The sequence below is a fragment of the Anabrus simplex genome, chromosome 2 (assembly GCF_040414725.1).
Source record: "Anabrus simplex isolate iqAnaSimp1 chromosome 2, ASM4041472v1, whole genome shotgun sequence".
Classification (NCBI taxonomy): domain Eukaryota; kingdom Metazoa; phylum Arthropoda; class Insecta; order Orthoptera; family Tettigoniidae; genus Anabrus; species Anabrus simplex.
In genome coordinates, this window is record NC_090266.1 from 908,831,447 (window position 1) to 908,843,780 (window position 12,334).

General features: G+C 36.8%; 1 protein-coding gene across 6 annotated transcripts in view; it reads right to left on the minus strand.

Annotated features, from left to right (window-relative positions):
- Positions 1-12,334, minus strand: part of LOC136863178 (general transcription factor IIH subunit 1) — a 506,000-nt gene that overhangs the window by 43,654 nt on the left and 450,012 nt on the right. For all 6 annotated transcript variants that reach the window (XR_010859163.2, XM_067139528.2, XM_067139529.2 and 3 more), the window contains exon 10: positions 11,656-11,831. Coding sequence is in view for 5 of the 6 variants with exons in the window: in XM_067139528.2 (XP_066995629.2) it covers positions 11,656-11,831 (176 nt within the window). In the remaining variant the exon portion in view is untranslated. The remainder of the gene's footprint in view (positions 1-11,655; positions 11,832-12,334) is intronic.

Below are 12,334 nucleotides of genomic sequence, written 5' to 3' on the forward strand. Positions count from 1 at the left end.
TTATTCACTGTTGACTTGCGACTATTTTGTAAGTGTATGTACTACAACTTCCATAGCACTACTTCATACCTTGACGACAAGATGCAACGATATTTTTTGCCGTAACTATGACGCGAGTCCACTTCAGCGGAACGCACTCTCACCGTATTAGTTCTCGGAACTCCGCCAGAGCGCTCCGTTACTAGTACCGTGCACGCTCCCTATCCACTTTTTTTACTATGGGGTTATGAACTTTTATTTTGGTTTTTACATTCTTGATTAAATTTGTGTGAACAGGATCAAAATTTGCCTTAAGTTCTTTAGCTAATATGGGTAATATTTTTTTTTCAAATCTGGTGTCATTTTGTGATTCAAAGGGGAATTTTGAAATATTAGCTTCGACCTCAGCCACTGTAGTGATGATATCTATTTCTTTTCGCTTTCTAGCCCAACTGTATTTTAAACCCTTATTTAGAAGATCCGTCTCCTTTTCAGAGAACTGAACACTCGTTAAGACAATTACTGCAGGTGTGCTGTCAAGGGAAGAATCAATTTTTTGTACGTCTATATTTTGTTTGGAAAACAGTGTTTGACATTCTTTTAATTGAGTTAGTTTTTTGTCAAGCGTCGCTTGCTTCCTATCCAGTAAATACATTAATTTATAGTCCACCTGCAGTTGAAAATATTTCCATTCCAATGGGTCTAAAGTTTGAGCTACTTATTAGATGTACTTTATAAAGTTATATAATATTTTAATTTCATTTCTTATCCAAATTACATTCACTTTGTTTTGAATTCTGTTCATACTAGGAATAGCTAAGTGTTTTATCTGTGTCGGTCTTAAAAACAAAATTAATCCCAATGTAAAGTTCACTCAGGAGGATGAGATCAAGGAATCCTTGAATTTTTTGACATAATTGTTACACGCATTAATAATACTTTCAAATTTCAAATTTTCAGAAAACCTACACATTTTTCTATAACCATTAAAAATTCCTCTTTACACCCCAATACTCATAAACAGGCATCATTGTATAGTTTAATTTACAGAGCTTTCAAAAATTCCTCTTTCTCCCAACAATCTGAAATCTCAACTCAGTTATATAGGGAATCTGACTAAACTTAATGGGTTTAAAATTGATATGGTCAATCGTTTAAGCAATAAAGTCAAGATTAAATTGTTCACAAATCTCGTACCAGATAAACCTTAAAAAAAATAAGTTTGCCATGGTCATATATAACAATCCAGCCACTCAACAGATTGCAAAAACCTTAAAGAAAAACAACATTAATGTAGCTTTCAGGACAGCAAACACTAATCAAAACATATTCTTTAATCATAATAAGGTTAATAATAATATGGTTAATCATAATAACAGCCATTTATTCAGGGTCTGGCATTTACAGGTTAACATGTACACTTTGTGGATATTCTTACATTTGACAAACAGGTTGGAGCTTCTGTACGAGATATATGGGACATTAAAATGCCAACAAGAATAATAAATACTCAGCGATGAGCTCGCACATGAAGGAAGTAGGATATCATTTCACATCCATAGAGAAAGACCTTACTATTATTAGAGGTACAGGTAAAGGAAAACTTATGAATGAACTAGAAAATTTATACATCTTTTTAGACCAGGCCTATAATAAAAACAAAAATCTTAATGATGTTACTGAAGTTAAAAATCCTTTATATGAATTAACACCTAAATTATTACGCATTGTGAGTTCGAAACAGATTATTATCCCTAATATTTTTAAATCTTCATACTGAAAAGCTCCCTCCACCACGCTAAACAGTACACCCTCCCATGCCACTCCTAGTAACTCCCCTCAGACAACAGCATCTGCGATCAAAGCTCCGCCCACTCTCTTTCCATGTTCCCCTCCATGTTCCTCACTGCCAATTCTGTGCTGGTACAACACCAGGAGTAGAAGTGTCAGTCAAGTAGGCAATACTAGAACAGTTAGACGCGTACAACACGATATGAACAAGTAAGTAACACGCACTTGGCGTTCATGTATAAGGGGTTCATCTTATTACACAAGTTAATCCATCAATACTTTCCTCTAGTTACAGATAATTTTTTGGTCACATCTAAGGCTAAAAACCAACATACAACAACTGGGCCAATTCTCCTTACAAGACAGTCATTAAGAACTTTTCAGTATCAACACATATTGCAGGAAGCAAGTTTTTCCTATAACAATGATCACAACTTCAATTATTCTAACGTTACAATGAATACTTCTTATCCAATTGAAGAGCACGGTCTGACTTATGCCTCTTATCTTAAAGTTGATGTTGCATAGGTTACATCACGCACGAGTTAATGTTATACTCAGGTTTTAAACTACAAAAGTTCCCCTAGAAGAAGGTGTCATTCGACCCATGTCTTTTAATGTTATAATGGCAGCATAAATTGAAGAAGATCCATTTTGGGTTTAGACATTCTACACTCCACATAAGTTAGGACTGATCATGTTCTTAATTTTAATTAAAAAATAGTATTTTATAACTAGTTTCCTCCATTAATCATCATCTGTTCTGTACATACATTTTAGATGTTTTCTGGTGTGTTAATTTTAAGATGTCATGATGTTGAAAAAGTTATGAATTGTAAACTTTTATCTTACAAAGTTTGTTAATGTCCAAGACCAATGACTTTAAGGTTGAGTTATGGCTGATGATGCCCCTAATAGAGGGTGAAACATGTACCTAATAAGAATTTTATAATATTATGTAAAAGTTTAACCATAAGATTCTTGGTATGTATTGAATAGGTGGTCTTATTATATATTCTTGTAATATTCTTTATATATGGTCAACTTCAATACGGAACAAGTATGAGAGTTGTAACTTGTAAGCGGTATGTTCCAAGCTGTCAGTGGAGAGATCGTGTGGAATGGCGTTAGTAGATGAATAAGTTTGAGTGGTGTGTTTAAAAGTAGGAAAGATCACAATATGAAGATTAAGCTAGAATTCAAAAGGACAAATTGGGGCAAATATTCGTTTATAAGAAGGGGAGTCAGGGATTGGAATAACTTACCCAGGGAGATGTCAATAAATTTCTAATTTCTTTGAAATCATCCAAGAAAAGGCTAGGAAAACAACAAATAGGGGATCTGCCACCTGCCCTAAATGCAGATCAATACTGACTAAACTCTCTGAAAAGATCCAAAATATACAAATTCTACTCAGAAAATGGAGATTATGTTGGAAAGACCATTTACAGAGGCAACCAACTTGATATATCAGTATGTAGTAATGAATTGAAATGTTCAGAAATAGATTCAAGTAATGCTGACTAGGGTGAGAAGAGCAATGTTAAACCAAAGTGCTTGCTAAACACAAAGGTAAAAACAGACAATGTTAGGTTCAATAATGTATTCACAGTCTGTAAAAATGTCACGATCTGTTCAGAATGATTCAAGCAAGGATATGAAAGAAGGAGAGTATATTGCAGACAGGATATGTGAAATTAAAAACATTCCAAACTTGAGGTTACAGCAGATGCTGTGTTTGAATCAGAGATTGATGTTGGTAACTAAGAAACTACAGAACAAAGGAACAAACAAGTGGAGATTTTGAATAAAAACAAGGTCTGTGTTATAAAAAATGTTTTATGCGTTAGGAAGAGTGAATGTACCATATGGACATTGATGTTTTAGTGGGTTCCTAACCAGTTACCAAGTTATCGTATAAATTAAATGCAAAAGACAGAGATGATTTTAATAAGATTATTGACAAGTATAAGAGCGCAGGATTTGTAACTGAAACAGAATAAGAATATGCAAGTCCAGCATTCCTTGTCCAAAAGAAACACGGCTCAACAAGGATGGTAACTGATTATCAGAGCTTGAAGAAAATCACGAACTGTAAACTATCTGAATCCCAATTTTGATTAATTGTTGGAGAAAGTTTCCAAAGCTAAATATTATTTTATGCACACATACCACTTATAGAATCAGCAAAAAAGAAAAGGACAACTTTTATAACCGAAGATCAAACAGGAAAGTTTCAGAGAGCGTGTTCACCCTAATGCACCTACAGTTTTCACTAAAGTAATGAATAATTTTTCAAACATGTCTAATAAAATCACAAAGAATGCCTTCCCAAAGCTTACATGCAACACATCTCAAACTTACTGGCCTGTAATTTTCAGCTTTATTCTATCACCCTTTCCTTTGTACACGGAGGCTACTATAGTACCTCTCCATTCATTTGGTATAGCTCCTTCATGCAAACAATAACCAAATAAGTACCTCACATATAGTACTGTATCCCAACCCATTGTCTTTAGTATATCCCCAGAAATCTTATCAATTCCAGCTGCTGATCTAGTTTTCAATTTTTGTATCTTATGGTAAATGTCATTGTTATCATATATAAATTTTAATACTTCTTTAGCATTAGTCATCTCCTCTACAAAGGGCACTAAGAAAGTTTTGCAATGTGAGCGAACGCTTTCGTCTTTTCAAAAATTTCCACCACACTTAATACACTTCTCCATACATTGAAATCAGTCACTGAACCAACTCTGCCACTTTTCTTCGGTTACATTATCACACTCTTGATCCCATGCTGCCAGAAGCTCCTCGTCGGATGCAAAACGCTGCCCTTTCAGCTTCATCTTCACTTCTGGGAGGAGTGCGAAGTCATATGGGGCAAGGTTAGGACTGTATGGAGGGTGATCAAGCACAGTCAACCCTGATCTGGCAAGAAAATCCAATGTTACATTAGCACGTTGTGCTGGAGCATTGTTGTGATGCAAGAGCCAAGTACTGAGCCGTGACTTTGGACGGAGCTGCTTGAGAGCCTGGATGACCTGGGGCAGACAAGTCTTACTGTACCACTTTGCAGTAACTGTCCTTTGTGTTTCTAGCACAACCCGAGTCAGGATGCCACCGATCATAGTTACTTTTTAAAAACTCCCTCATGCCTGTTTTATCAGCCATATGGTACTGCCTAATAGTCCTACTTTTAAGACCTTCCTTTCTATCACATTTATTTTCAACTACGACAAAAGCAGCTTCTTGATCACTAATACCATCTATTCGGTTTCTTTACGCATTACCTTCCCAGTTGACATTATTGGTAACTTCAGATCACCTGCTACAAAGACATTTCTTACTAAGTCATTTCCCACATAGCTGATTATCTTATCAAATAATTCAGAATCAGCGTCAATGCTACCCTTTCCAGGTCTGTACACTCCAAAGACATCAAGTTGCCTATTATCTTTAGAAATGAGCCTTACACCTAGAATGTCACGTTTCTCATCTTTAACTTTTTCGTAGATTACAAATTCTTCTTTCACCAGAATGAATACTACTCCTCCCACCATTCCTATCCTATCTCTACGATACAAACTGTAGTTCTTTGAGAAATTTTCTGCTTCCATTATATCATTTCTCAGCCATGATTCAACTCCTATTACAATATCTGGTAAATATATATCTATTAAATTACTTAATCCTATTCCTCTATTTACAATACTTCTACAGTTCAACACTGACATTTTATGTCATCCCTACTTGACTTCCAGATCCCTCTACCCGTATCACCACTCCCTAGACCACCCCGTTTCCCTGAATGTTCCTCCCTATAACCCTCTTATATCCTGGCTGAAATTATGACTGGAACGGTGTTGAGATGGGATATCTTATTTTTAACGGGCTGTGCCACGAAAACTGTCCAGAACTGTCAGATTTTTTAAGTAAAGCTCCAGGGCATCGATCCAACACAACTTTAAACCAGTCTTTCATTACTTCAGCTGACATCCGTCCTTGTTCCTGCATTCAAACGCCAATGTCAGCTGAATGATTGCACTTCGGCAGAGTTTTTTCTTTTGAAAGCGACAAAGGATGGTAGCTTTCTACCGTCTGCTGTATCTGCCAACTTGATGATGCACTGTAATTTCTCCGTGCCTGTTTTAATTAATATGCTGGATGTACCCTTTGTATGCATTGTCGTACAGCATATCAAAATGAAAGGGAGTTTGGTTAACATTTCCAATTTGTAAGTCGAAAATCATTTTCGCATCTAAGTTTGACGACAAACTTTATGAAACTTCATTACTTTGTCCATGTAATCATGCAGTAGACACTGAGCCAGCATGGATCATCTTCGCAGATGAAGTCCATGTCTCCTCATAAAATGAACAGCCCATCCTATGATCACCTAAATTGTGCACTTCTAATGCCAAGTTTTTTCACCACGTCCTGCACTTTCATCGGCATAATTTCATATGATACAGCAATGCCGTCATTTCTCATTTCCACTACACAGGGTAGGGGTGAGGTTATATGAGTGAACACGGTAAGAAGATGACACACAGTTTACTTGGAAACACCCTAATACTTGGTCAATCAAAATTTATATTATGGGAAAATTGCCACTTCAGTCCAATATACGTTCAACATGTACAAGACGCAGTATCAACCTCACAAATTGTTTTAAAATCTACTGAATGACTTGGTTAATACATAGACAGGTGGGAGAGGTGTTGTCAAATGTAAAATGAACTTTAAACTTAATCAGTAAAAGTAAAATAAAAAACCAATGTCTGAGGGATATATATCTTTAAGGAACTGTTCTATTCACGAGCTAGTATACAAGTGTTAGTGTAAGAATATTCCCAACAATTTCCCTTTTCTCTTGTCGTCAAACTTAGATGCAAAAATGATTTTCGACTTTCACAAATTGGAAATGTGAACCAAACTCCCTTTCATTTTGATATGCAGTACGACAATGCATACAAAGGGTGCATCCAGCATATTAATTAAAACAAGAGAATTATGCAATTAATATTAAAGTAACAATTTGTCCATTATTCCCAGAATAACCTTCTAGTATAATATAAGAGTTAATGACCATCAGAAAAATCAACCTCTATCAGGCAATTTCGTATATATTCATAACAAACCAGATTTCACAAAAAGGTAATTTTCGACTAATAAATTACAAGATGACAGAGCCAGTAGCAACCTTGATGACAGTGAATCAATAGCTTCACTCCTGCATTAGCAAACAACTTCTTAAGTTTTGATTACAGTACTTTATATACAGCAATATATACAGTGTTACATATGGTATTTGTATATATGAATCTGTACATGCATGGTGCAGTTCTGCACTACATTTCCTCTAGATTTCCACACTGCAATACAAGGAAGACTGTCACTATTTTACACTCCTGACAAAAATCTGAAGCACCCAGAAGGGGAGGAAGAAGAGAAATGAAACCTCACATGTCAAGAGGGTATGTGGTATTATTTCAGTGATTACAAATTAGTCAAATTTATATAAAACTTGGTAGTACATGCCCGCGTACCAGTATGACATTGCACCCCCCTGGATGCATGCACCGATTAAGTTGGGCAGGGTGTCATAAAGCCGTTGCATCCTCTCCCGTAGCAAGCTGGACCACAACCATTGTAACTGGTTCTCGATATCCTGGATACTGGCATCGGAATGGAGTTTACATCCGAGCTGGTCCCTCACATATTATATCGGGGACAGATCTGGGGAACTTACTGGCCACAGGAGTACAGAACATCACGCAGATAGTTCATAGACACATTGCTGTAGTAGTACAGAACTGCGATTCATCGCTGAACACAATGCGACGCCGTTCCTCGGCAGTGCATGCTTAATGGTCATGGCACCACTCCAAACGCAGCCATTTATGTTGTGGTGTTAACGACAGCCTATGGATAGGAAGGTAATTCCCTAGTCCGGCTGCTGCTAGTCTCCGATCAATGGTGCAGGATGACACAGAAAGTTGGAGGGAGTCCATTACTTGTTCTCGTACCATAGGCACAGATGTGAAGGGTTTACGATGTGCTTGGTGCACAACACGGTGATTTTCCCTTGTGGTGGTCAGACGGGGTCGACCCGAACATTGACGATGAGTATGCCTGCCTTCACGTTCCCATGCATTCCAACATCGGGCCACTGCCACATCTGAATGTGCCACAAATCTGGATACTGTAAGATTCGACCAGGCAGCCAAATGGAGACTCACAATGAGGCCTCTTTCAAACTTCATCAGGTGCTGATAATGCTGTCTCACACGAGCACGCAACATCTCTGTGTCCTTCACAGTGATCACTCAACATTTGACGCCGTTAATGCCTTTATATATGCTACCAAGCCTGGTAACAAAACTAATGCACTCTGGTGGCCGTTCTACCTGTCACAGAGAATTGCAACATTACTCATTTACATACTCGCCAGTTTTGGTTTAAAAGAAGATTCCACCTGTATATTTAGTCCTCAACCTGAAGGCTGATTGGATCCTCAACAGCTCCACCATCAGCTGTCATAGATGGCCTAGGCGTCACTGAAGAGGCGTACTAGGGAAATGAGGAGCGAGGTAGTTTCCCGTTGCTTTCCTCACCGAGCCAGAAGTTGCTATTGCATATCAGTCTGCCAAGTTCACTGAAATGCATGCACCAACCGACCCTATGAGCAATATTTTCACACCATTCATAGCAGGGACTGGCTGCAGATGGAATGGCATTACTAGCATCACTCATCCCTCAGTCACTTTCATTTTGTCAAAGCCAAGGATAAAGCTGAGACAGATCAATGAAAGTAACAAAATTGCCCTAGCCCATACCAGAAGACATAGTGCACTGTAAACACTAGGTCCCACCAGCAAAGGCACAGATTCCACCTACCAATACTTAATTTATTAGCTAATCTTGAATTTTACATACGTTTTAGTTTAATGTCTTATCGTCTAATTATAAATGTACAGGTTTCATTCCAATTTTGCAGAACATCTTCAGTTAAGAAAATCGTGATAAAGCATTGAGAAAGCATATAAAAATATACCGATGTTTAAGTCTGTGAAGAGTTACATCCACTGACGAGACATTTTTTAAAAATGTTATCTTCTTCTTCTTTTTTCTTCAATGGGCAAGTCGCTGCTGTGCCGGTTGGCACACGATTTTAGCCTTTCCCTACTACATTTTAGGCCTGGGCTAAATGCCTTTGAAATCTATGTTACTTGGTAATCTTTTTCCTATTCACCTTTATTGGTGTACTGTGCGACTAGGTCGCTGAATCTGTCTGTATTCTGTCCATCTGTCCGTGGAGTACCTTTATGTTTAATTGTTGTACGTCACCGTTTTATCTTTTCCTTCTGGTCTGCTGTCGGGCCAGCTTTGGAGAGAGTTTGTCTTGGTCCGGTAGCGAGCCCTTGATTCTGTTGTGGTAGCTCGCCTTGTAGCGTGATTGATTCCATTGATTCCATTGTCGGGAGCCATGTTGAAGACAAGCTTCATGTTCTTGCTCTGCATAAGAGTGTCTACCTACCGCAATATGCCTGGGTAATCGCATAATGAATGTGGGCCTACGGCCCTGAAGTGTTTTCTTTTAATTTCTACCTTTCCTTCTGATATGTGGTGACATGGATTATTTATTTAGCTTATTTATTTAGCTTATTTATTTAGCTTATTATGTGCTCCCCGAGAATGTAAGTAGCTGTTTGACTATCTATGGACGCCATGCGTTAGCTGGACCTCATGGATCAACTGTAAGTTCTGTTTCTCAAACATGTTTTATTAAAATTTTCTACTGGACCTAAATTGCATCTTCTAGAAATCCAAAACCGAATTTGTGAAAATTACGACGCTCTACGATCTCCTTTTCTGGGAATCCTTCATTTCGTGACTACTTGGAAACTTTCATGTTTTAAAAAGAAAATACTCAACTTACGGACTATGCAGTTAAAACAGCATCTCTAATGGAAAAATACTTTTCGACATGTGTTAAAATGCTATGACCTTCTTTTTCAAAACGTATGGAAGAGGTTGCATTAATGTGAATTTAAATTTTACAGCGGAAAACATGTAATGTTTATTTGTATGAGATCGCAAGACTATCTCTGAGAACCAGATTTTGTTTTTGTTTAATTTTACTCTTTGTGTTAATTTTTCTTATTCCTCGCGTAACGCTTTCTTTTATGTTTCCATGGATACCGTCACCCATAGTAATGATGGTTTCTTGATTATTGAAAATCGTTGATTTTATTTAGTTTTGAAATCCAACCACGTCACTCTTTGCTAGTCTCCACTGATTTCCAAACATAATATATATATTTGTTAAATAATTTTGTTATTTGAATTTACTTCAGAGTTTATTTTCTCAACCTATCTTTAAGCTATTCATTCAAAAGGTTTTTTTTGGGGTGCACCTCCTCAGACATTGTAAGTTTTCTTCTATTGCCATGTGTTAATTTAGAAAATAATTGTGAATTGAGCAATATAGGTTTAAAAAAAAAAGGAAATTAAGCAGTGTTTTTCTTTCTTTCTTCAAATACTTACCGCCACAAAAACCGCGAGGTTTCGGTCTGAATTGCCTCTGTTTATGGGCCTCTGTCTGCGTTGGGTGAGTATCTACGCTTCCTGTTAAATATTTTTTCTTGTTTGTGTTATTTCTTGTCCTTGTTAACTTGTACCAGTAATTGCCGGTACGACCTGGTACACTGCTATAGCTAACACTGCATTGTAGTATAGTAATATTTGTGGGAGGTAAAACATTTGAATATAGAGTTGGCACTATTTGACTACAGTTCTGATGGAATTTAAATTCTATATGGATGGGGGAAATTCCTTGAAACTGTAGCTGAAGTTAGGTTTGCTCATAGTGTTCTCTTTAATAATAAAACACTCTGAGTGAGCACAGCAGGACCATTGGGGCCACTCCTTATCTACATTTTATTATCAAAGGTAACACGGAACACAAACTGAATGCTGAAAGGCATAACAGTCTATAATGATGTATGTATGTATGTATGTATGTATGTATTTATTTATTTATTTATTTAGATAACACTACAATCAAACCTAACTTCGACTACAGTTTGAAGGATTTTTCCCAATCCACACAGAAACTTAAATTCCATCAGAACTGTAGTCAAATAGTGCCAACTCTATATTCAAATGTTTTATCTGCCACAAATATTTTAACATCTCATCAGTGGACATAATTCTTAACACAATTAAACATCACTATGCCTTTTTATGTGCTTTCTAAAGAACTTAGACATTTTAAATCAAATTTTACATTTTTTAATATTTAATTGTTCATGTCAATTTTCGCAACATACACTATTCTTAGCTGATGATGATGATCTGCAAAATTGGAATGAAACATGTACTATTTCAATTATACAATAAGACATTAAGCTAAAACTTATATAAAATTCATAGATTAGCTAATAGTGGATTCTTCTTTTGAACCAAAGTTGACTTAATGCCAAAATGGAATTCTAAAATGATATTCATATTATGAATAATCGCCAATACACTGATATCTGACCATTTCTTCTGGGGGCTTCAATCAATTTTTTTATCCAACAGTGTATAAACATCACACGATTCCATTTCATATCTGAGACTAATATGGCAAGTACCAATGTACTTGGTCCATAGGAGGGTTTCAATTCCATTGCCACTGTGTTTTCTTCCCTGGTTTCTGACTTCAGCTCAACACTAACGCAGGGAGGTATGGTTCTTTTACCAAGGAACTAATCACTTCTTCACAATTATTGGCACAATTACAAATACAATACTAAAATCAACAATACAACAAACAAATTATTAGAAAGGATATCAACATACTATTTTCAATAAGAACATTACAAATTACAGTACCTCAAATGGTTCAAGTCGTGCCTCTCGAAAACGCTGCAGAGCAGAATACATGTGCGTAGCCTTCTCCTCTAGTTCAGGTGTGGTTGGAGGATAACTGGACCAGAAATGCCGCAATAATTCACATAACGACATATACAAGTTCTTAGCTTCCCGGAGTATTTCTGCGGGAACCATTTCTGCAAGATAATACAGGATTTTCATGAAACTTGGCACTGAAGTTTAAGGTAAAGGTGAGTGGGATCTTACTTGTAAGTTATTTTAAAAAATCAGCAGGATGTGGGGTTCAGAGGAGGGCTAAAACAAAAAAACTCAACATATCACTCTTGCAGCTGGCTTTAGAGGAAAACTGCTCATAACAAAATTGATTTACCTATGAACCGATTTGTCCAAACTTTCTTCCGATGCAGTGAAAAATAAGGGAAATAACATTGGTGGTCGTCTTAAAATTTAAGTCCAAGAATCAATAACTAATTCTATGGAGATAATTCCATCAATGTTTTAATGATTTGTACATCTGTCTGTTCTTCTTGGAATATTAACCTGATGCTTGGTTCCTATACCAGATGGAAGAGATCTAATGTAAAAGAAGATGGAACAGCACAGAGCAGCACACAGCCTTCTGGCTGTTTTTATACAAAACTTTTACAGTACACATGAAGGAGAAGGAAGGCGGAGAAAA